The sequence below is a fragment of the Gastrolobium bilobum genome, unplaced genomic scaffold (assembly GCF_033153095.1).
Source record: "Gastrolobium bilobum isolate Gb01-03AN ecotype WA unplaced genomic scaffold, APGP_CSIRO_Gbil_v1 utg16102, whole genome shotgun sequence".
NCBI lineage: Eukaryota > Viridiplantae > Streptophyta > Magnoliopsida > Fabales > Fabaceae > Gastrolobium > Gastrolobium bilobum.
In genome coordinates this window covers 88,262-113,616 of record NW_026895969.1, presented here as the reverse complement: position 1 = coordinate 113,616, position 25,355 = coordinate 88,262, and the positions used below count along the sequence as shown (strand labels likewise).

Sequence of the window (25,355 nt, the reverse complement as noted above, 5' to 3'; positions counted from 1 at the left end):
ACAATTTCATACATGTGATTGTTCGTTTAATTTTTTATTAGATTCCAATAATCAAAAACCTTATGATAAGAAAAGAAATTAAATATCTTGTAATCATATACACTACACATTTATCTATTTTCAAACATGCCTTTAGTAACTATTGACTTTTTTTTCCCCCATAGATCGCTTCCTCTTTTCGCGTAGCCACAGACTGCATTATTATCATTAAATGTGGATCTTTATGTAAAAAAATATGGGATAAGATATTGTGACATCCAAGTTATGTTACACCCATGTGACACTTAGTAAATTTTACCGTTAGATCGCTTATGTTGATCCAACGGTTATATTTATTTCCATCTTTGTATGGTCATGATTTCCCAAATTTAAAGTGAAAGCATTAAATATGAGAAATCATAACCATACAAAGGTAGAAATAAATATAAAATATTAAATTTGGGAAATCGTGACCATACAAAGATAGAAATAAATATAACCGTTGGATCAACATAAGCGATCTAACGGTGAGATTGACTGGGTGTCACATGGGTGTAAATAACTTGGGTGTCACAATATCCTATCCCAAAAAATATATGATAAAATTATAATCATGTAAAAGTAAATCAATAATGATAATAATAATAAAAAATCAAAATAAATAATTATAAAATTATAATCGTTGATTTACTTATTTATATATTCTTCTTATATTTTTTACGTGATTATATTATATATTTTTTTTTTCGACGAAGGAGGATCCGTTTCCATTATTATTATTATTATTATTATTATTTTTATTTCACAAAGCACTCTCTATCTCCTCCCTAGTTGTCGAGGAAACCCTAACCTTCTTCATTCGCCTTTTTTTCATCTCTTGACTCTTATCTTCAAAGTGCCAAACCGCGTCACCTCTACCACCCTTCCCTCCGAGATCCAATCTCCGTTGTTTCCGTTTTTGCTTCACCGTTGAAGTTAGGGTTTCTTCTTCATAAACAAACATGTCTGCAGCTTTGGATATGACCCTCGACGATATCATTAAGAACAACAAGAAATCCGGATCCGGCAACTCCAAGGGTCGCACCCGAGGATCCGGATCCGGACCGGGACCCGCTCGCCGCCTTCCCAACCGCGCCGCTAACCGTGCTGCACCGTATACCACTGCTAAGGTATCACGATCTCATCCTTTTCGATTCTCTCTTTCCAATCTGTTTCGGACCGTTCGTGGATTCAGACGGTGTCGCAATTTGTCTCACGGTTTTGGTTCGTATTGTTTAGGCGCCGGAGACGGCGTGGCAGCATGACATGTATGCAGATCAGCCCGTGCACGCGGCAGCATATCCAGTTCAAGGTGCTCGAGCGTCTTCCATCGAAACGGGAACCAAGCTCTACATATCTAATTTGGATTATGGTGTTTCCAATGATGATATTAAGGTACGATATCTTTTGTGTTGGTACTTGCGTCTATATTTATTTCGCACATTTTAGAAATTTTAAAATTTGAATTTTAAATTAACTAGCTATAGCTTTGTTTGCTTACATGAAATTTGATTTCGAAATCCCCCTGTTTTGTTCCTCTGTTTACATCTACAAATATAGAATCACACTTTCCTTGCATACATCCAGCAAATTATGGTGTATGTTTTCTTAAGTATTTGACTTGCGTCTACCTAACATTTTTTGCATTTGTCAAATTTGATTTCAATTTGGCTCCATGTTGTTCCTTATTTTTAGCACTTTATAAATATATAAACACGTGGAACGTGAATTGTCATGGTTAGGGTCGGTATGAATTAAATTTAAATACATTTACACTATTTAGTAACTTCCTTTTGTTGTTGTTTGAATCTATGTGTGTGTGTGTGCACGTTCGTGAAAGTGCTAACTGTTTAATGTTACTTAAAATTTGAGTTGTTCTATGGCAGTTTCATGCTTGGGGTTGTTAACGCTGTCTTTCATAATTGTAGGAATTGTTTTCTGAAGTTGGTGACCTGAAACGGCATAATGTTCATTACGACAGGAGTGGGAGATCGAAGGTATCTTGTCCAGTTGGCATAATTTGGTCTCTCTGATCAATTCTTTGTGTCCTGCTGTAGTTTAGAAAAACTCTTTTTCATAGGGTACAGCTGAAGTAGTCTTCTCGCGACGAGCTGATGCTGTAGCTGCAGTAAAGAGGTACAACAATGTTCAACTAGATGGGAAACCAATGAAGGTAGAGATTGTGGGAACAAACATTGCTACACAGCATGCTGTGGCTCCTGCTGCAAATGGAGCTTTTGGAAATTCAAATGGAGTTCCCAGAAGGTATGTACTTCATTAATGAGTTAGTATATTAGTGACCCTGCTTGTCCTTAATCTTATTTTTATAGGTGCTAAGCTTTCTTGTATGTCATTCTGCTTTGACTGCTGAAGTTTTTGGATGCGTGAGCAATGCTTATGGGTGTGCATATATTCGTGGTGTTTTGAGGTTTCTTTTTAACCGTGCTGCAAAACTTGATTGAATCATTTTTTATGATGATTACATTATTCCTTTGTTCCATGCAATTCTCAATCTTCAAATTTGGAATTGTTTTAAAGGATTTTGTAAATTATATTAATTTTACTTCGAATGTTGCTATCTCTAATTTGGAATGTCAAATAAACAGATACCGTAGAGCATCATCCTGTTTTGCGTATGTTTGAGATTGATGGGACAGGATCATTTAATGGGAATTTGTGTAGTATACATGGAAAATATTGATTTCAAGAGGCTATATCTTGATAATTTTTGTGGTGTGTTATTTCCCATAGAATATCTTATAGACATTGATTTGGATGCAAGGATTCTATATTTTGATAATTTATGCGATGTGTTATTTCCCATATAATCTCTTATAGACATTGGTTTAGTTTAAGGACATTTTAATTTGAATTATGCTGACATATATCAAGCGATGGTTTTTAATGTGAATCAGGAAGTAATTCATTCTTGTATTAAAGCTGAATTTGTGTGTTATTGATCTGGCTTTTGAACAGTGGACAAGGGAGAAGTGGGGCATTTGGAAGGCTGCGTGGCGGAGGAGGTAGTGGCGGAGGAGGTCGAGGACGTGGCATTCGAAGGGGTCGAGGACGTGGAAGAGGTCGTGATGATTCGAAGGTATCTGCAGAAGATCTTGATGCTGATTTGGAGAAGTATCATGCAGAGTCAATGCAATTAAACTGAAGGAATCACCCATTTCTGTTTTCTTGCTATTACATTTGCGGTTGTTAGGGGCATGGTGATGGAACACCACCTAATTATGTATCTTTATCATAGTCATGCTTTTACAGAAAGGGGGAGGATAACTTCTAGAGTGAAAACTTTTACGGTTGATATATGTAGTTTGGGATTCTGTAATCAAATATTTATTTTCATTGGGTATGACTATGAAATGTGGGTGAAGAAACAGAAGTCAGCCTGTATTATGCACTCGGGCTTCCTTTCATTGGCTTTAATCATTTGTTTATACAACAAGTGGCTATGGAAGTGGGAGCCATGATCTTGTTTATCCATGCACAAAGAAAGCATTGGCTGCAAAATGTGGGAGGCTGCAGAATTCACCCACAACTACTTTGTGTGCTTTGGTTATAATGTTACAGTGGAATCTTCAAATGAGGTAGATTCCCTGTCCTCCTTTCACCCCCTTTTAAAGAAAAGGAATTATTTGATCGCTTTTGGTAGTATCATTTTCCTATGCTATAAATATCTTGTTTGATATAATCTTAATACAATCTTGAGATTTTCATAGTTATATGTTGTTTTAGGCGAGTAATTTTTCTCTCGACTTTTTGGTAATTTTGGCATATTAACTAGTGAGATGGAATTATCATCTGTTCTTCACCGGTTGAGTGCACTGCTCAAGCTAAGAACTTGTCAACAGATGAAGAGCCTTCCGGTATTAGGGTGCTGCAAGAGTTAATATCTATGTTCACTCTATTGCATCCAGGTTAAGTGTCCCGTGTGTTTTTGAATTCTGTTTGCATTTTTTACCCTATTTTTGATCTGCAATTCTCAGAACTGTCAGCGGGTTGAAGTTGTGCTGGTCGTTCTGACATGACAGACTACATTTTTACTGATTGGAACTGTGAGGTACATAGGAAAGGGGGAGTTGAGTCGAAGAGCCTACTTTATTAATGCTAATCTGAGTAGTTTTTGAAGTTACAGTCGAACACAACTGTCGTTATAGGGCATCTTGATGTACCTTACATGGGTGTGGGAAAGTGTGCTTTGGGGATTTTTTCACGTTGGCTGGTTGCTCCGTTTACCTTCGTGCTATGTTTCTCCTCCGTACGGGATGTTTCAGAACAAGCCAATATGATAGCAAAATATTATGTTCATTGTAGCAGGTCACGCAAATAATCCACACACATAATATAGTTTGTCTGGTTGTGCAATATTATTGGATTGCTTAGTTGATTTTGACGGCAGAACTTCCGCTGGGAAATGTTAAATTCCTGTTGTTTGGATTGCGGAGCTCATACCCCGGCGTTGCTGCAATTAGAACTTGTGGATGTAGACTAAACAAAAATTTGACTGTTATTATAATCACTGTCAATTTGGGATAGCGTTTTAATATAATATGCTGTAACATGCTAAGTTTGGTTGATTCAGAAGATATTTATTATACTAGAGAAATACTGTAATAGTTAAACGCGAAGTTTTATTGTCCATGCTTTTTTAATGAGATAATTTGCCGTTCCCTGTGACAAAAATCAAATGGTTCACAGTTCCATTATCTGATATAAAATTACTTCGCAATCAAAACATTTTGTAGCCGTACCGAACAAATTATTCATAGAATAAATGGATCTTTTGCATCTGAGGAATCCTTGTAAAAAAATAATAATCAGAAGGTGAAGGTGCTGTGCATGCTGCTGTGAAAAATATGAACATTTTTCTTCTGCTTGCAAGAGTTGATTCAAGTTTAAAGTGCAATTTTGTAATCTATGATGATTTGGGCTTAGCAAACCTTTCCTTAGGTAGTGTTTGGTTGAAGGTTTATTTTGGGGTTGATGGGAAAGTGTAAGTGGATATTGGAAAATACCACGTTTGGTTCAAGTTTTTTCAAAAAATACTAGGCAAATAGGATAGATGAGAAAATGACTTTTGTGTTGATTTTTGGATGAAATTCATTGTTACAGAATACCATTTGAGATGTGGTATTTTGAAATAACTGGGGAAGTGAAAAACAGGTGCAAAGTTTCTCCCGAACATAGATTTTGCATATTTAAATAAATTTCCCTGGTAATATTTGGGTCAACCAAACAACTTTTTTTACATTTTCCTACCAAACTCACTTTCAAACCATTTCCCTATCCATTACATTTTCTTAGTAAAATTTTTTTTTTGCGAAACTAAAAACTACGTTAAAGAAAATATTAGCCTGAGCAAGTAGTAAAAGACTCCTTCGGTGCAAGAAATTCAACAGTTATATTTATTTTCATCTTTGTATAGTTATGATTTTTTATATTTAATACTTTATATTCATTTGTATGATTATGATTTCTCATATTTAATGATTTTACATTAAATATGGGAAATCATAACTATACAAAGATGAAAATAAATATAACCGTTGGATCAACGTAATTGATCTAACGGTGAAATTATTGATAGTAACATTAATAGTAACACTAATTGGTTGTTACAATATCTTACCTCTATATATATTAGAAAAATATTTGTCATTTTAAATGATATAATTTTATGCAATTTTTAATGAAATTACGTCGTTGTGACGTGTTTTTGGTAATTTTTTACATTTTGTATTTTTTATAAAATTAAGAAGAAAAGAAAGTGGTTAGATGTGACATCATAAAAAGCTCGAGGTCTTCCCTTTCCAAATAGCTCAACTGGATTAGCGACCAATAGTGGTTCTTTTTTCTCAAAACACTTAAATGACACAAATTTGCTCTCAGCCATCTTCGTTGTGTTTTTTATTTTTTAGAAAATCTAAGATGTCACATTTTTCCTTGTGGTTCATTTTGCATTCCCTCCATGCTCCGCATCACGGTGGGCAGTAACAAAGGAAACAATGTTTTAAATGCATATTCTCGGGCCTACAATCACGTTTTTTCTTATGTAAACCAAACTGGAAAATATAGCCACTTTTTGGCCCGCTGTAAGATTTCATTCTTATGATGTTGGATAACCTAAAGGGGAATACCTTTAAGGGCCTTTGGTTAAGGAAATTTTTTTGAATTGTAGAAAAATAAGATAGATAGAGAAATGATTGGAAAGTGAGATAAAGTGAGATAGGTAGAAAAATGTAAAAAAAAGTTATGTGGTGGAGAAAATCTTTACTGGAAAAATTAGGTAACTTTTATGAAATCAACAGTGTATAAAAAGTGAGATAACCGGTTTTCCAAAAAATCCCAACTTCAAACTGGGTTTCTAAACAGTGCGGATATCTACGTTTCTCATAAATCCATACAAATTGGATAGATGGATTTTTGGTGAAAATATGTTGAAACAAACATGGTGTTTCTAAAAGCCATACTTGAGAAACATAGATATCTCTTGAAAAGCTCCAAACCAAACACCACCTTAGGAGGTATTTGGTATGAGAAATTTTTTTTTATTACCGGTAACAAAAAAATGTCCAGAATATGGCGGAAATTTTTTTGACCTGGGTAAGTTACAAAAAAGTGTTTGGTAAGCGCAAATTTTTTCGAGAAAGTTGGGTTCTTTTTACTAATACCTTGTTTGGTTGATGGTGAAATATTGATGGGAATGTGTAATAAAATTACGAAATTATCCATTATATTAAAATATTCAATAACAGAAAGCAAACGGAGTAAGCATGTCATTATTCAATGCACCAATTTCACGCTGTCGTCTTTCACCTTTTCAGACAAGTTGTACTTCAAAGTTGTCTTTTTGAGGGCATTTTGGTCTTAAAAATTGCAAAGAGGTATCTCCATTTATGGATTAAATTAATACCATGGTTCAATGTCATTTACTTTTGCTACGTCTAGTACAAAACAATTTTCACGATCCTAATATTATACCGATTTTTTTGGTTTTCAACACTTACCAAATATGATAAACATATTTTACGTATATCACTTTTTCAAAATTTCCGGTAGATTCTCCGAACCAAACATCCCCTAAAGTATGGAAGAAAACGCTTTTCATGTTATATGAAAGATATTTTCTCATATTGTGACCCTTCAATTTGTGTATAATTTTTTTTTTACTAAATGTAAGATCCATTATTAATTGAAAAGAAAATAATTCTCATACCACATGAAAGAATATATGTATGAGATAAATTTTCATTTCCATTTTCAGATGTTAAATAACGTGATCATATGATTAGACAAATCAATGTTAATCTTTTAGTCACTCTTTATCCCAACATTTTTTTCTTTCATCTATTATCATCATTGATTTGTTTATAAAAGTTTAAAATCCTCTCCCATAATGTAATCATATTAAATAACACATGAAAACGTTCATTCCACCCATGAATGAAAGATTGCGCAAAAGTAAACTTATAAACTGGATTGGATGCAATGCCTGGTGTCCTTTATGATGACACCTTGAAGAAAAATAAGGCCCCCCTGGCCTCCAAGAAAACAACGTAACAAGTACATGGACGGATGGACTTATGACCCTCAATCAGTATTCAATCTTGCATCTTCTCATTCTCTTAAAACCCTTAAACCAGGTGTTAGGATAATACAAAGAACACCAAGAATATCATATATACAAAAGCAAACAAGCAATCATCAACATAAAAATAATAATTACAAGACACTCAATGATACATGACGCAAATTACAACATCAGATACGCTACACATTGTGTTAAAGAAATTACTTACCAACCCATTAAGGTTCTTCTAACTCGATCAACAATCTGATTTCTAGCAACAACACTTGTTAATTGAAATTCACAGTTCTCATCCAAAAGTAATCTGTAGACCTCCCATTGACGCTCTGATGCTGAATGCCTTCCTACTTCAGCCTAACACACAAAGGGAATCAAAAGATCAGAATTTGATTTGTTTATTTTTTAAATAAAACTAATGCTTTATTATCTAAAAATCAACAGATATTATCTAACAATCAACAGATATAATTAATGACAGCCCTCCATGCTCACTTGCATGAAAAGGAATAGAAATCTTGGCCCCAAAATACGAGCACATCTTTGGTGCTACTGTAGTATGTACTTCTTTACTAAAAGTAGAAAATGATGATGGTTTTGGGGAAAATAACCATACAAGAAAGCGTAAAATGGTAAAAAACTATATTATATTTTTTAAATTGAGTGAATGATGCACCGAGTCTTCAGTACTACTGTAGTACTGAAGATATTTCCCCAAGATACCTGGCATTGGAACTGCCAGATAAGTACACCAACTCACATTTATTATGACGAGGCGAAGGAACTGTATATATAGAAGTAACTAAGCTACACAAACAAAACTATGCAGCGGCCTGATAATATAATCAATGCCTATATTGAAATGCAGTTATATTTTTGTAGCAATGAAGATATTATAGATTTTCTATCAAATTTTTAAATTTTCTTACCGAGAAAACACAAATTCCAAGTGTTTTGAGAGCAAATGTGACATCATAAAAAACTCGAGGTCTTCCTTTTCCAGATAGCTCAACTGGATTAGCGACCAATAGTTCAGTATCTGGTCCTCTGTTTGCAATGATAACTCGCAATGGATGAAGCATTTCCAGTTTCAAACGAGAACACAGTGCACTCTGCTTCTCAGGATCCAAAATCTTTTCCCCATCTTTCTGCTGAATAAATATGTCTAAATCTCGATATCCCATAGAATTTGGTGAAAATCGGCCATATAAAATCTGAGAAGAAAATTTTGAGAGTGTCAGCAGACTGCTACAATGCTAGAGTTGCCAGGGCGAATAAATTTAACACAATTTCAATTTTCATGCAAATAAATCTGATCCACGAGAAGATGAATGGTTGGTGATACATGACAGATACTTCAGAAGTTTGCAGCATCTACTTACACTGTGAATTGGAACTGAAAAGACTCCAATTAGGCAATGAGTAGGCATACCATGTAAAGAGCCACTTCAATCCAAAACAATGACAGTCCACTCCAATTGGACTTTTTAATGATTTATATTATTCTCTAACAGTTACTAAACAAAATGATGGCTCCTAAACGCAACTGAAAAGTCCATATGCACACAAAACTGCTAAGTAAGGCAACAACCCATGAATTTTCGAAATCAGATGGCATGCATAATTGGGGTTTTTCTTGCACAAAAACAAGATTCCAGAATCAACAGTTGTAGTAATTTCGGCCAGCTTTATTCAGTTACTTCCTTCTGCCAGAAAAGTGAAACTATTATTAAATTGTTTTGGTATGTGGGTAAAAAAGGAACATGATATTGATTGTCCAATTGAATGAGCAACATGGGTTTTTTTCACTCCAATCAAATTGCTACTAACAGAAATGACACATTGTGCCCCATGTTGACAACTGCAATCTATCAAAACTTGACCAAATGAATATGTTATATCCTGCAAGGACATTGAACTTGAAGGAAAGTGAGAAGCTATCAAGGATACAGTGTTACAAATAATTTAGGTAAAGAAAGAAAAACAACACCTTCATATTCATATCTTTCAAAGTTCTCATAATGTCATAAAGAAGTCCCTTGTGATCAGCACATCGTATTTGAAGCAGTGTATGAGCTGGGCTTAAGGAATTGTCCAGTGTTACATTAGTTTTCTTCAACTTTGTCATATCTGGGCTAAGAGCTTGAGAACGAACTTCATTATCTGACAACTCACATCCAAATAGCTCCTCGGCTAAAACAGGAGACAGAGAAGAGATACCCTGATTATATTCATACTCTGGGCCTGCTAATTGAAGTTCACAGCTGATACATGAGTCTCGCAGAACAGCACGCAATCTTTCACATGTCTCATCTTGTCGCTGTCTTGTGTGTAGAAGTTCCCTAGAAGAAAATTGAAGCAAGTGCTGATTACTTATAAGCAGCAGTATTCACTTAAATAAAATTTGCAGTTGATGAACTGCATTAATATTTGACAGATCCAAAATATTGCTAATAAATTAGATCAACCAAATAACATGAAGTTGGGTCCCCTACACTGCGTCTATGCAATTACTTGTTTAAGAGTTTTAGGATTTATCACAAAGATAATTTCCAACAACAACAGCAACACTGGCGTCAATAAAGAGAAAGGAAATATGGTAGATACAGTACTTTTCTTCTTTCTTTTTTTGCTCTCTCCCTTCCATTTTCAACCCTTGCCCCCTCAATTGGTAAGGGAAACCAGCATGATAGAAACAGGAGGATAAGACATTAATGTGTCGGAGGGTTTACTCACCTATATCTTAGGCTGTAGAAATCCACTAGTTAGGCCAAAAAGATCAGCTTTTATCATCATGACAACAAGTGGTGGATAACAATATATATATAGGTAAGGCTATTTTGCGAAAGGAAGAGGAAGTTAGGGCAAAGGGCTAATGGCCTAGAGGTAAATGCATAGAGCTAATATTAGGGAAGTCAACATAAAGTTAAGTAACAAACTAAAACTAAATTGCATGTGAGTTACATGGCACTCGAGAGAACAAAATCTTGAAACATATGAACCAAACAGCAATTCATAATGATACTACTCAATTAACAAAAGAAGTGGAGATTCCATCAGCATTATCAGAAAATTCCACCATGGCATTTATAAAATATTCACATTGTATATTTTATGAATCAAAACACGTCACTCACATGTTATCTGTAATGAAAAAGAGGTCCAAGACTCTGCCATCTGGTGTTGTGGTCACTTTCACCTTCTGAATTGTAAGTTCAAGCTCACAGAAGACTTTTGTTACATCTAAAACAGTATCAATAACAGCATAAGCAACACAACCACAGATGCAAGCAAAACATATGGAAGATCATTTCAAATGAAGAGCATTTCTGTTACCGTGTAATAATCCCTTTCGATCAAGGCAACAGAACTTCAATAGATAGACAGGAGAAGATTTCGAAGGTTGCTGGATGAGATAAAATGAGGCTGAACATGATGGGCAAATTGCCTGAAGGCGGTCTTTCAGATAAAACAAACTCATAGAAAGCAAAACATTGTGTGGACTAACCCACAATACAATGTAGCACCATACACCATCCGTTGAAATGTCTACAAGATATATTCAGAAGTGAGAAATATAGTCTAAGCGCCAACTAGGCATTAGAATATAAGCCAATAATATCACCCCATAAAAACGCAGTTCTATATATAATAAAAGTCAAAAACATATTGAAGGCACCGACCTTTGAGTTTAAATTTGATAAACTACAGTGTAAAATATATTATCATCAAAGGAGGACGTCGCACACCATTGACTTAACTAGAATATGTATATTTTCATAGTTTAAAAATGGGGAAAATGTTTTGCTTATTGATGCAGAAAAATCTTTTTTGCCACGGTCGCATAAAAATAAATGAATGAGTAAAAGTAGAAACATTAAAATTTTTTAGAGGGAAAAGTGTTTAAATGACATAAAATTATCTTATTTTAAGAGATATACACACAAAATAATATTTTTTTATTTAAAATTTAAATTGAAAAAAAAACCACCCATTTTCTTTTCCATAATTTTCATTTCTTGTATCTATCTATCTCCTAAAATGAGATAACTTATATTATTTAAAATGACAAACATCAAACCCTTTTTTAAAATAGGTTGTATTATACAATTTATAAATAAGTTTAATATTTCTGCTTTTTATAATGACCCTAACTGATAAATCTTAGTTAGAGATTTAATTTAAGGATTTAAATGCCATAATTAGATTCAGTGAGCGATTTCGAGTATTTTGACTGTAATCATGACTATGTTATGAACAGTGCGTTCTGCCGGAGAATTTACAGTTTTGTGAATTAACCGGTAGAGTTTAAAATGAGCAAAATAATTTTAGGAACATAATTTGAAAATTCTGATGACAAATATGAGTTCAGAACGAAAAATTGTATAGTCTGGCACTTTCCGTGAAAATCTCGTGAATAGTGTTTCTACCGGGTATTTTGTACTGCTGTTTAAGCAACCGGTAGAGTCCAGAAATAAATAATTGATGAAATAAGAATAAGAAAGTCCAATATATGCCAAGCAAGTCAATATAGGCCCAAGAAAATGATAAGTTTATAAGTGTTAAGTTTTAAAAGTAAATAAAGTACAATTAGTGATTCACAGTGCATTTCGTCAAAAACGGTGCAGAAACCATACTGTGAATTATGAATATTGTTTTGTAACAGATAAAAAATTAATGTAAATGATTTTAGAAAAATAAAAATATGTTCGTAGTTTTAAGTTAGTTCCGGGTCAATTTAAGTTAAAATACGCGATAGAAAAACATCTGTTAAAAAAGGCCACATGTGCTCACCTTTTTAAGTCACTTAAGCCTCATTTCCAAATAAAATTCTCTCTCCTCTCCTCACTCCAAAACCGAGCTGCACCAGGAAAAAAGGGGGGGGGGGTGGTTAGGGTTTGTTTTTGATTTTGTTGATTCTCTTTGAATCTTCCACCAAATCTAATGACCCACCACATGAAATCGATTAGGAACTACTCAACGAATCCATTGCACCTATCCATTTGAGCTATAGTTGAGTGTGTGAAGAGTTATTCCTCCTCTCATTTTCGAGTTACTATTCATTGGAGGAGAAAAAGTGAGTTTTGATGAAGTTTGGCTTGGAGATTGCTCTCTAGGCTTTGTACAAGTGTTTAGAGGTAAGAAACCTCTACTTCCATGATATTATTTTGATGAATTAAGTCATGAAATCTATGAGCATGTGTGGGTAGGGAATAATTGATTTTAGAAATTGAAATTGATAATGGTTTGTTGTTGTTTAGGAAGTTATATGTTAAAGTAAGCATCAACATGTAATTAAAAAAATTGAAAAGCCCATGGTACTTCCCTCCCTAGGTTTCGGCCATGATGAGTCACATAGGGTGCATGGTGCAAAATTTTATTTGATATATTTAGAGTGTCTAATGTGTTGGAGTGAGTAGGAATTTGGTAAATTAGTGTGAAGGCCAAAGGGGGAAAAATCCTTTGTGTCTTGACTCCCTATGTTTCGGCTATGGAGAGTGGTGAGGGACTTGATGTCCCAACATTAAGTTGGAACAATATGGAAACATACATTTGTATGTGTAAGTTACATGTAATTAAAAAGAAAAGAGCCCTTGCCTATTCCTTATAGAGTTCGACCTATAGGGTATTTAGGGATATATTTTGTACATTTTATTTTAAATAAAATGTGTTGTAATAAATTGTATAAAAGTGATGAGTTTTGAAGAAAAGTAGCATGATTTATGTTGAAAATTCCTAAGGGAATGGTTGATTAAATTAAAGAACACCAACGGTTATAAAGGGGTCTAGACTTGTGTATTGGCATAGGATTGGCAAAAATGCAAAGAAAGGAAAATAAGCGATAAAATGTATGCTTATGAAATAATTATGGTATTGCATCATTTTATTGATGCATTGTAAATTATTCTCTAGGTGTGCCTAGGGATTGAGAAGGATCGGAAATCTCTTGAAGTGATAAAAGTAACTTGTTCCACAAGTAAGCGTATTGGTAAAGCTTCAAGAGGTAAGCTCTATGTTTAAGGAGTCTTTTCCTGCTTGAGTGCTCCACCATGGTTAGTGGACTATGGTTGGACTGTATGACTGTGATTTAGATGCTTTGTATAGATGCATTCATATAGAGTTATTTGATAACATGATATGTTTTGCTCTGATATGACTTCTGTAATATGATTTCTGTAACAATCTCTGGCCATTGATTGTATAGTACCCGGACGTCCGCTTTGGGGTCCTCCCTCGGGACGGATGGTGTACTCCTCTGATATGTCTGGTTCCGCTTTGGGGTCCTCCCTCGGGAACACGTGCGTTGATTTCCGCTTGGGGTCCTCCCTTGGGAATGACGGCGCACATCTCTGATATGATATGGATATATGCTCTGTTCTGTTATGATATCTGTTATATGTTGTATTTGTATACTCTGTATCTGAATTTCATGCAGGAGTGAGCCAGGGGTATGGAGAATTCTCTATAAACCTGGAGCTTATTGAGATTTGTAATCTCACCCCTCTTTGGGGACACATTTTCAGGGGCCCAGATTTCCGGTGAGTCCTCACTAGGCAGGGACACGACACGTGGCTGAGGCAGTTGACAGACCGGATTTTGAGTGGCTGTAGGCTACTACCTTTTTGGAGTGTTTGATGTATTTTAGTATTTTCGCATTTGATGGATCATGATATTGATCCTTTATTTTGTATATGGCCTGTATATGTTTTGTACATGTCTATCAGTTTGATGCATGTACATTTGAGTATTCAGGAACGTTATATGATGATGTAGTATTCAGATAGGTTTATGTTTTGATGGCATGCTGTTAGATTTAGTGGCACGGAGCCATGTTATGCATGCGCCCATGTATGGGTATTTGATTATATTTGGATATCTGGTATTTCTGAATTGATATGTTGTATAAACTGTTTATCAGGAAATGCTTCTGAGTGGGATTGGAAAATCCCCAGTTGTCCGATTTATAGAGGAAACTCTGCCCGATTTTCGTTTACGCCGAGTAAGAATTAAGTTAGAAAAAGAAAAAGTTAGCTCATATTTTTGTAAGTTAAGTCTTCCGCTGTTTCTGTTTGTATCATATGTATGTTAATTGAACCGGCTCGAGACGGGGATGTTACACTTTTTATCACATAAAATATTTATATGCTACACTAACATTCACATAAAATTAAATAGATCCTATAAATTTTTTCTTTCATCTTTTCACAATGGGACCACTCACGGTGAGCTATGTTGCACCGACAGTAACACGGGACATCGGATACGACACGACACTCCAACACGTTAATTTTAAAAAATGTTAAATTTCGACACCTTAGGACATGTTTTGATATTATATAATATTTTTAATTTATGTAGTGTATATTATATTTAATATTCAATAATTTAACAAAAAATAAAGCTAAGCTTATAATACTCATCAATTTTGCAAAGAAACGTAGGATATCCCAAATATTTATATTAAACTCAATAAAATAGTAATTGTAATCCAACGAATCTAATAGTTAGAACTCAACGCAACATAACCTTTGAACCTTTTATTTTTTTGAGTATTTACAACGAGTATTGGAGTGTCGGATACAACACGTTAGAGATTTTGAAACGTGGTGATTCGTAGAAGGTGAGTGACATATTTTATACGGCAAAAAACAGAAATATTTGTCTAAAACTCATTGTAGAAGATTCCCGTTCGTTCTGCTTAACAAACAATTTTGAATTGATGAGAAGATGATGCAACATGTTGTATTTAAAGTAATTTAGCAATATTTTTAATATTTTTAATATTTTTGTTGATTGTAATGTCATGGAGTAAACAATAACCAATCTAAAACTGAAGAGGATCTCTAACAAAGAATCCAATGGAATTAAAAAGGGAAAGGAAGTTGAAAAAGTGTTAAGAATGATACCTCCTTTGGTAATGCAGAGACCAAAATCGAGAATGATTCTGCAGATATCGCAAGCGAGACCGGCCTTGTCGGGGCAATTAACAGTGATAATGAAAGGCTCGCCGGGCTTTTTCCCTTGCTGAATTTGAACGACGTCGTCTTGGCCGTCGGGCACTCCCATCGTAGAAGGCATTCCCATCATGGGACAGTGCACAGTTAGCACACACGCCCACGTCAAACGGAGGATACTGGTTTGTGTAGGTTAAGGTTTGGTATGAGAGTTTTCACCCAAAAAAAAAGAAAAAAGAGAAGAACACTGGTTTGTGTAGGTTAAGGTTTGAGGTAAGAGACTAAGAGCATGCGGTTATTGAAAACGGAAATCTATCAACAGAAACTCCAACACTGTCAAGATTATCAATAGTTGTAAGTTGTGGTGATTGTAGAGGTCCACGTCAGCAATCGAGAAGGCACGTTAATGAGACGTGGCGGGATATTGGCGGTTACCTATTGGTTAGTTGTTATGGTTTACCTTTTTTTTTTTTTTTATATATTTTTAAGGCCATAGTTTCATATTAGACTATTACTCAATAAGATTAGTATTTTTTATATTATAAATGGTAATTTTAATATGACCATAGTTTCATACCTATTTTTTTTTTCTCTTTTTTGTCCCATATGAGTTCTATACACTTTAATATGCATATAAGAAATAAAATTATCTACTATAATATTAAAAATATGAATTGCTTAGTTAATCTAACAAGTTCCCCAATCTGTGTTCAACCTATGGTACTAAATTTGCCGTTCATGTTGATGTTGGAATGATGTCACCAAAATAAATTCTGGAAGGGTCTATTTTCCCCCAGCAGCATCCTCCTAGAGTCCTAGTGCCCTTTGGTTTTGAATAGAGGAAAAAATTATTAAGAAATATAATCGGAAGTTGTTATTTGTTAAGGACCAATATATTTAATTCACTTTGTAGTGTGATTAGAAATTAATCAATTTATAAATTAGTTATTGGCAGGTTTATAAGTATGATAACTTGTCTTTTATCCAACTTCGACGTGCATTTACACTGTATTGAACCTCGATCTAGTTGCAAGTGAGAATATTCTTTGGGCATTGTACAAAGTGATAACTTGCCATAAACCGACCAATTTACCCAGAAAATTTTCTCATTAAGTTTCCTATGATTTTTCATGCTGTTCTCATAACCCTTAACACAGCGGAAAATAATTATTAAAACTAACTTAAGATTAGCTGCAGACAAGGCAATATAATAAAGTTCTGAAAGGAATTTTATTACAAACGAAATTGATTAATAACGAATTAAGGATTGATTTCTAATGAATTAAGGGTTTAAAGTTTCTTATGTTACGGGACATTAGCACAAGAGCAAATGGCATGACTCTAGACTCTGCCATTAATAATTATTTATGTTGGAATACCACAAGCTCGGTTGTGAAACTAGTTTTAGGGAGCGAGCGTGTTCAGAAGGAACTCAGATCCTAAAGACACTTGAATAAATAAAGTTGAAAAGATAACCACAAAACAGGAAAGAAATTTCATTTCAATCACCATTTCCACCGGCGAAAATTTGGAGTTACATGCTATATAGTCTTTTGCCAAACAAAGAGCAAGATATTTAACAATGTGATAACTTCCAGAAGCCAAATTTCAGGCACCTCGACTTCCTCAGTATACATAACTACGAAGAATGAAAAATTTGAAAACAGACAGACTCATCCCATTTATGAACTATTTTTGTCAACTCCAAGCCTCAGACGGAAATCCTCTTCCATAAGAGGAAGACCGTCCTTCAACTTGACCTTAGGTTCCCAGCCCAACAATTCCTTTGCATTTGTTATGTCTGGTTTTCTTTGCCTAGGATCATCTGGAGTGTTCTCCACCATCTTTATCTCCACATTTGGATTAATAAGCTGCAAACCACACACATAGCATTAACTATAAACTATTCGCGAATATTTTCATTCTCATACTGCAGACTTCCAGAAAAATAGCTCAATTTATTGGTTACCAAGAAATTCCAAATCACATTTCACTACTTATAGCTTAAACTTAAAATGAAAGCTGTGTGTGAAGGTGAATGATACTGAAAAAGTTAAAAATAAAAATAAAAAAATTCTTAAAACTGACCTCTTTCACTGTCTCAGCAAGTTCAATCATTGTAAATTCACCTGAAAATGTAAAGATACTCAAATAAGTAACCGAGGGCAAAGAAAGTAAAGATACTTTAGCAACTACAAATGAAATGATCATTGTTGTAAAACCCGGCCCGACCCGACTCGGCAGGATTGACCAGGAACCCGGCGACCCGTCATCGGACCGGTTCGGGTTAAGCATTAGATCGGTTATGCATTGACCCGGACAAAACCGGCCAAACCCGATCAAAATCGGTGACCTGGTCGAGTCATGCATTTAAAAAAAAAAAACCAAAATTGTTTCATCTTGTCAAAAAAAATATAGAACTCATTTTAAAAACTTTTTGTAATTTTATTTGCTAGTATATTCTTCTACAATGACCTCAAATTTCAGCTTCCAATACTAAAGCAATTTGCGGAATAATAAATTAAGAAAATGTGACATATGTCATTTTAATATAGTTGAATTTGAAAAATATGAGTTCAATGTCATTGAGAGGTATGTTTATGGGGATTCTGAGTTGCAATTTAAATTGACATAGTAATAGCGTGCATTTTTATTTATTTATGCTTCATGTTTTAGAGCTTATTTAGTGAATCATGTTTAATTCATTTTAGATATGGAGAATATAATTGAATTTATATGTTCATATTTATATATCTATATATATCTGGGTCAACCGGTCTGACCAGTGACCCAATAACTCAGTACCCCGACCAGATAGATGCCCGGGTCGGGTTTAATAACATTGGAAATGATACTCAAATACAGGCCGTGTAATAGGAATATAACCTGGGTTTCCAAGGTTGATTGGCCCGGTGTTTGGTCCTTCCATGAGACGGATAAGGCCATCAACCTAAGACATCTCACAAACAATCATAATCATAATCACATTATGGGTAGTAATTCAAGGATACAAAGGGATTATGGGATACAAACCAGGTCAGAGACATAGCAGAAACTTCGAGTTTGTGTTCCCGGAGATTGGACTGTCAAGGGTTCACCACTACAATGAACCAAAGATAAAATGAGAAATGAAGGGTTAAAATAATTATAGTCATAAAAACCAAAGTATTAAAATAGTTAAATCAATAATTGATCAGGTAATTACCGAAGTGCTTGAGCAATGAAGTTGCTAACAACTCGCCCATCATCAATATTCATGCGCGGTCCATATGTGTTAAAGATTCTTGCAATGCGTATTTCTATGTTGAGAAAGGGTATAAACACCTCAAAGGAGTTAAAAAACAAGGGAAAATTTCTACCACATATACCTTAAACTAAACGAGCAACAATTATAAGGAGAAAAAGACAGGAATTTACCAAGCCCATGCTGCCTATGATAATCAAACATCAAAGTCTCAGCCACACGTTTCCCCTCATCATAGCAACTACGAACTCCTGTTATTATATATTTTTAAGTCCTCAGACTACATCTTCATGAATATTTGTAAAAGAAAAAGAAAAGCCACAGGGTGGGATGCACTTACCAATAGGATTAACATTGCCCCAATAGCTTTCAGGTTGGGGATGCACAAGAGGATCCCCATATACCTCTGAAGTTGATGTAAGCAAAATCCTGTCAATAAAATTTGAACTAATTAAGACCAACTGATGGCAGCAGTTGAGATTATTATCATTTAAAAAAAATATCCCAACCTTGCTCCTACTCGCTTGGCTAGCCCAAGCATGTTTAGTGTGCCAATCACATTTGTCTTTATTGTCTGTGAAGTCATTATTCCATTACAAATTAGATAGCCTTTCAAGGTCAGGTAAACAAACAGAGAGAACTTTCAACCAATGATGCATGACAGGAGGTAGACATAAATACAGGCAGAGAATGTAACAATATGTATCGGAATGAAGCTACTTTAAGGGGAAGGATAAAGAAAAGAGGGGGCTCAATATACTTTTTTTCTTTTTTTTTTAGTAAAAGTAACCATAACCTAGAAAGTAAATTCTTCAACATTTGACATGAATAAAGTATGACAGGCAAGTACACAGAAAATGATTAGAAAGACAGAAGAAGACTCTCAAAACTATACCTTTACTGGATTATATTTGTAGAAAATAGGAGAAGCAGGGCAAGCAAGATGGTAGATCTGATCAACCTCAATCAACAAAGGCTCCGTGACATCTACGAAGGGATCAAAGTGATAATGAGCATCAGCATCACTGGTTTACAAACAGTACTAAAGGAAATGCTGAACAAAGTATACTAACTACAAAATACAGTATCATCATTCATGTTTCCCGATAACAGAATCATCAGATGGCTTATCAAATTTTGGTTGATAGTTGAAATGGCATTTTCTTTAATTTGTGGTGTACAACTGTGAAGCTTATGCTGATTGCATGGTCTTTGGTATCCTTACGTAGTTAAGTCAACAGAAATCATTTTACAAACTAGATTTAAAATTTCAAATATATACAGCCCAACAAGCAAAAACCTTATGTGCAACAATTTTAATGCCATGGATAGTTTATAGTAAACAAAGATGACAATATACCATGACGGATAAGCTCAAATCTTGGATGACCAATCCATTTCTTGAGATTGTCCTTGGATCCAGTGAAGTAGTTATCAGCAACAATGACCTGATTAAACAGAGGGACATTGTAACAGAACTTTATGAAATCAAAATTTGATCTACAAGCTGTATCTTATTTTATCACATATAGGATGGTAGCAAGTTATTTCATCTGTACATAATCAGTTAAAATATGAATGAAAATGAGAAATATAACATTTTATGCAAAAAGATAACAAGCTGACCTCATTTTTTTCATTTTCCATCAATCTATCAACAAGATGAGACCCAATGAATCCAGCTCCTCCAGTAACCAAGATTCTCATGTTGGACTATTATCAAGAATGAAACAAATATTGGTATAACAAGGCATCAAGACAAGAAAAAAAAATGTTTATGTAAAATATGTGATTCTGACGAAAGGCCATATTTAGTTATTTACAAACACCCGACAATTTTTTTATCAATGCATGTATGATACACATATGTTCTCATACAAATAATTCAGAACCAGAGGTAGAGCTATGCAAAATAATAGAAAAACTGAAAAACCTTTTACAGTTTAACAGATCAGTATTTGTATCTAATCCCCAAAAATTATAAAAAAGATAAATTGCAACCTTTTGTGTCTACACCCCCCTCCCCCCCCCCCCCCCCCCCCCCCCCCCCCCCCCCCCCAAAAAAAAAAATAAATAAATAAAAAAACCTTATTAGAATATTCACAGTATAAAACACTAGGCTTGTAGTCAAAATATTTTGATCGCTAAATGCTTGTGGTTAGAGGTGTAAATGGGCCAGGTTAAAAGATTTACAGGTTAGGCCAGACTTTGACTTTAATAGTTTAAGCCTATGTAAAATATTTAGAGTCTACATTGTCCTATTAGCCTATTAAAGGCTTTAATTTATAAGTCTGTCCTGACCTATTATAAAAAACTAAAAAACCTAACAAAGCCTGTAAGGCCAAGCAAGTTGTAAACTAAAGTAAACCAAACTGAAATATAAAAGATAAAATTTCTTATTCACAAAAATCAAATGAAATAATATTTTCATTAACACATGAAATAATGTTCATAAAAGTCACATGAAAATGTTTATAAAGATCACATGAAAATTTCATATATGTATATATACATATAATTTGCACTTTCTTTACTAATTTAATATTATATTTTAAATTTTAAATAAATATTTATTATTTGTTAAAATAACATCAATCTTATTATTTTGAAAATTAGTGTTACAAACCATGATCTCAGAATATGTCTTTAAGTAAACAATATATATCATAAATATATTATATTATTAAAAAATTTAAAAAGCTAGCTTGCAAGCTTTTAGGCTAGGCTTTTTAAAGTGGACATATGTCCTAAATTTTAAATAAACTTTTTAAAAGTCTAAAACTCCTATTTAGAAAATAGAGCAAGCCAGGTTATACTTAAGGTAGGCTAAGGCATATAGGCTCTGTGATAGGTCGTTTGACCCATTTACACTCTTAGTTGGTCAAATTATAGTATATAAGTAAAGGGCTTTGGTTTTGTCACGTAATAGGGTCAAAAAAATTTTCCTACAAAATAAACGACAAGTTAAATAATAATAAAAAAGATGAAAAGACACTGTGTTGGGTGACTTTTTCTTGTCCATAGGATTGCATGACATCAACTTTTTAGCTGCAACATGATTCTTATTTATCCCATAAGTAAATCAATCCACATTTGTCAGCATTTTCAATTCTCTTTAAGTTTCTACTGCTGCTTGTGTCCAATGAAATACTAAATAATTGAACGAACATGAAAAGCAAGCAGTATATGTTATGTGTCAGAGGAGTCAAAATAAAGAGATGCAATGGTAAACCTGAAAGAATTTGGAAAAACGCAAGGGAGATGGCAAAGGAGGTTGCTTTGTTGTTGCTTGGTGATGTCCATTGGAAGAATTCATTGCCATTGTCAGGACCTCCAAAATTCAATTCCTGTACAAATTTCTGGGTGTCAGTCTGTAGCAAGAATTTAGGGAGAGATTGGAGAAGGAAAGATTTTTGGGAGAATATTGGGGAAGGAAAGAGAAATGAAATTTTGGAATTTTCTTCTACATGCGAGCCATCAATTTATAACATTACAACTTCCAACAATCTACCTGAAATCCAATTTTTTTTTTTTAAAAAAAAAACCTCAAAATACTAAAAATTGTAATTTGGATTATGATAAGATAAACATTTACCAAAAGAAAAAAAAAAGAAAAAGATAAGGATAAGCTTCTGAATAACGAATGCACATATCAGAACTGATTATCAAAAAAATTTCATAAACCAAATCATCCTGCTTCACATCTATTAAGAAAAGGGTCAATTGGAGCCAAGGGTGGTGGGAAAGACAGACATACAACTATAAGAGCAAGCAGAAGAAAAAAAGAAGGGAAAGAGCAGCTAGTGAACCTGATCTCAAGCTTCACAAAAGACCAACCCAAAACCCTAACCACTCTTCTGATCCAAGCACTCCATAATCATAGACCCATTTATATAGATAAATAAGAGCAAAATTTTGAAAATTCTTCCACCAAACGCTAAATTCAGAAAGGAGAAAAAAAAAACATTAAAACTTTAGAAGTATATAATAGATAAAAATTAACCCCACCCCAAAAAAATAAAATAAAAATCATTTTGGAAGCCTTGAAAGTCACGGAAAGTTGAAGGGCATAATGAAAGCTCTCAGGCAACGAACACAGTAATGGAAATCACACCAAACTTACTCTGAAGTAAACATGTAGAAAAGAAAAACCCAACCAACGAAACCCCACATCGAATTTTGTGTCTATGACTTAGGAAATACGATTTATTTACCTAACCGAACAAATCAATTGTATGATACTAATGATATCAAAGGGCTGAATCATGTAAGGAAGGTTAAACAAATATGGGAAAGATCAAGTCCAAATATAAGTGCAATTCAATTTTGAATAACATGTCTCTCTCTCTCTCTCTCTCTAGTGATTAATGTATGGGAAGAGTTCCTCAACTTGTTGAAGAGTGAGAGACGAAACCGAATATGCTGGGAGTGCATGAGAATCGAGTAGTTCTGTCAGTACAAGGTTCCTCATTTCGTTGGATGCCACGTATGCTGAGGAGTGAGAAGAGGTACATGGACCCGCGTTTTCTCGAATTAGACAACATTTGACATCGGAAGGTACCACTTGCAATTGATCTAAATTGACTTAGGTTGTCTTCCCCATTCCCTTGTCTTTAACTCAACATTCAAATGTAATTGATGCTCTTATATTTTTGTGTTTATATTTTTATAATTAGACTGTATGTAAAGGAAAAAATAGACACAATTTTTTTTATATAATTTGATTATTGGAAATACATTTCTCCTGTTGTTAGATCCCGCTAGTGAGAGCTCGAATCTCATGTCTTATTTATTTTTTTAAAAAAAATAGGAATTATAAATGTTATGTTACTAGAAAAATTAAAACCATTTTTGCACTAATAAAAACTTGTGGGTCCCATTAGTAAAAAAAATGAAAAAACAAAATAAAACAATCACCACAATCGATGTATCATCAGAAAAAAATGTTACTTTTTGCTGCAACAGGATAAAAACAACGCCCAAAAAAAATATAGGCTACATTTTGTGTTGTGTCTCTTGGAAAATTGATGTCTCTTAGTCTATGTGTAAGGAGAGACATAAAGCCATTAAATTATATAAAATTTTAATATAAAAGATTCACTCTTATACTCGATATTATTTTATTTTTTTAACATAAAATGGTGGCAAAATGTGCAACCATTAACGGTATTTAACACTTCCCAAATGGATGACTTTAGATATGGAATCTTTCCCATTTCATTGACAGAGATTTGTTTTGGAAGCTAGCCAACCGTCGCTGGGCCAACTCATATTGGGTGCTCGATAGTCGATAATATGTTTCCATGTTTAATTTCTCTCGGTAAAAATTATGTGTACAAGTAATTATAATTTGTTATTGTTTGATTCTGATATGTGCGTCGAGTAAATTCTTAATAACGGATTTTTTTTTTCATGAACGACACAAATATATTAGTCTTACTGAACAATATAATTAATTTCTCAATTTTAAAAGATAAAATTTAATCTTAATTAATTTGTCTCTTTAATTTTGAAGATGAAATTTAATGTTAACTTATTTGGCTGGCATATTTTCTTTCTATCAGATTTTCCATTCCATCCGAAGTTGAATGATGTTCATGATTGCCGATAAAATTTAATGTGTTTTTTTAAGTGAAAAAAATGAACCTAAGCTAAAAAGATTTAGGCGTAATTTGCATTGTTAGAGGCTAGCTTAGAGCCAAATTGTCCAATTCCTTTTGACAAAAACAAAACTTAATGTTAACTTATTTGGCTGGCATATTTTCTTTCTATCAGATTTTCCATTCCATCCGAAGTTGAGTGATGTTCATGATTGCCGATAAAATTTAATGTGTTTTTTTAAGTGAAAAAATGAACCTAAGCTAAAAAGATTTAGGCGTAATTTGCATTGTTAGAGGCTAGCTTAGAGCCAAATTGTCCAATTCCTTTTGACAAAAATAAAACTAAAATCCGTAACAAAAAATAGGGGGAGGATCCACTTACTACCAAAAAAGTTTACAACTCTTACAACCAATTTAATCACCGTTGATTTTCATCAATCTAACGATTATAATTTATTGGAAATTAATAATTGTGACACAATAAATGTTATTAATTTTTAATAAATTATAACCGTTAAATTGACGAAAATCAACGGTAATTAGATTGGTTGTAAGAGTTGTAAACTTTTTTGGTGGTATGTTGATCCGTTCCCCAGAAAAAATAAAGAAAACAAAGTCACAATTAGGTTAAGCTTAATTAACAGAATCAAACGGCAAGGATACAAAGGCATTGAATTTAATTTTTACTAATATTTTTTTAAAAAAGATCATTGTACTTTTTTTAAAAAAAGTTCTTATGTATCTGTATTTTAGTAATTAAAGAGGGAAAAACGCCAAAACAAAGAGAAATATTTCCATGGTCTAGGCTCATAGAATGTAAAAATGTCCCCTCTCACATGTAGAGGGTAAAAAAGAAAAACAAAAGAAAAAACAAGGATAAAATAGTTAAAAAATTTTTTTGATCGTGAGTGGAACTAGGGAAAAATAACATGGACCGGGATCAT

At 33.8% G+C, this 25,355-nt stretch overlaps 3 protein-coding genes across 9 annotated transcripts; 1 reads left to right on the top strand and 2 right to left on the bottom strand.

The window, feature by feature from the left end:
• The first annotated feature begins 787 nt into the window (after nt 1-787).
• LOC133297026 (THO complex subunit 4A-like) lies at nt 788-4,683 on the top strand. 4 transcript variants are annotated; one of them, XR_009749595.1, is made up of 6 exons: nt 790-1,148; nt 1,258-1,413; nt 1,947-2,015; nt 2,099-2,283; nt 2,995-3,614; nt 3,812-4,679. XR_009749595.1 is itself a non-coding variant. In XM_061496073.1 (5 exons), exons 1-5 carry the CDS (start codon nt 981-983, stop codon nt 3,179-3,181), a joined length of 753 nt encoding a protein of 250 aa, XP_061352057.1. In that variant the 5' UTR covers nt 788-980; the 3' UTR covers nt 3,182-4,683. The 4 variants fall into 4 exon arrangements, 3 of the variants coding, with proteins under 3 accessions (XP_061352057.1, XP_061352056.1, XP_061352054.1); XM_061496073.1 differs by having other exon boundaries at nt 788-1,148; nt 3,007-4,683; XM_061496072.1 differs by having other exon boundaries at nt 789-1,142; nt 2,995-4,682.
• Nucleotides 4,684-7,460: 2,777 nt separating this feature from the next.
• LOC133297027 (ACT domain-containing protein ACR9-like) lies at nt 7,461-15,873 on the bottom strand. The gene is made up of 6 exons (XM_061496074.1): nt 15,520-15,873; nt 10,949-11,161; nt 10,750-10,855; nt 9,603-9,954; nt 8,542-8,826; nt 7,461-7,969 (listed from the first exon to the last, which is right to left on the bottom strand). Exons 1-6 carry the CDS (start codon nt 15,698-15,700, stop codon nt 7,823-7,825), a joined length of 1,284 nt encoding a protein of 427 aa, XP_061352058.1. The 5' UTR covers nt 15,701-15,873; the 3' UTR covers nt 7,461-7,822.
• Nucleotides 15,874-17,055: 1,182 nt separating this feature from the next.
• Nucleotides 17,056-23,292, bottom strand: LOC133297038 (UDP-glucuronic acid decarboxylase 6-like). Of its 4 annotated transcripts, none has more exons than XM_061496095.1 (13): nt 23,202-23,292; nt 22,044-22,158; nt 20,438-20,524; nt 20,172-20,259; nt 19,707-19,798; nt 19,321-19,385; nt 19,152-19,240; nt 18,985-19,062; nt 18,773-18,866; nt 18,601-18,667; nt 18,454-18,517; nt 17,656-17,696; nt 17,056-17,438 (listed from the first exon to the last, which is right to left on the bottom strand). In XM_061496095.1, exons 2-13 carry the CDS (start codon nt 22,131-22,133, stop codon nt 17,250-17,252), a joined length of 1,044 nt encoding a protein of 347 aa, XP_061352079.1. In that variant the 5' UTR covers nt 22,134-22,158; nt 23,202-23,292; the 3' UTR covers nt 17,056-17,249. The 4 variants fall into 4 exon arrangements, with proteins under 4 accessions (XP_061352079.1, XP_061352077.1, XP_061352078.1 ...); XM_061496093.1 differs by lacking the exon at nt 23,202-23,292 and adding an exon at nt 23,026-23,195; XM_061496094.1 differs by lacking the exon at nt 23,202-23,292 and adding an exon at nt 22,621-23,012.
• Between the last annotated feature and the right edge of the window lie 2,063 nt (nt 23,293-25,355).

Coding starts and splice junctions, on each gene's coding strand:
- LOC133297026 (XM_061496070.1), top strand. CDS start 981: ATGTCTGCAGCTTTGGATATGACCCTCGACGATATCATTAAGAACAAC. Junction 1,414..1,946: donor TTTCCAATGATGATATTAAG/GTACGATATCTT, acceptor TCATAATTGTAG/GAATTGTTTTCTGAAGTTGG. Junction 2,284..2,994: donor TCAAATGGAGTTCCCAGAAG/GTATGTACTTCA, acceptor GCTTTTGAACAG/TGGACAAGGGAGAAGTGGGG.
- LOC133297027 (XM_061496074.1), bottom strand. CDS start 15,700: ATGATGGGAATGCCTTCTACGATGGGAGTGCCCGACGGCCAAGACGAC. Junction 11,162..15,519: donor TCTCTGCATTACCAAAGGAG/GTATCATTCTTA, acceptor TATATCTTGTAG/ACATTTCAACGGATGGTGTA. Junction 9,955..10,749: donor TTTTTCATTACAGATAACAT/GTGAGTGACGTG, acceptor ATTTTCTTCTAG/GGAACTTCTACACACAAGAC.
- LOC133297038 (XM_061496095.1), bottom strand. CDS start 22,133: ATGGCAATGAATTCTTCCAATGGACATCACCAAGCAACAACAAAGCAA. Junction 19,799..20,171: donor ATTTGAGCTTATCCGTCATG/GTATATTGTCAT, acceptor ATCCCTTCGTAG/ATGTCACGGAGCCTTTGTTG. Junction 18,668..18,772: donor TTCATTGCTCAAGCACTTCG/GTAATTACCTGA, acceptor GGTTCATTGTAG/TGGTGAACCCTTGACAGTCC.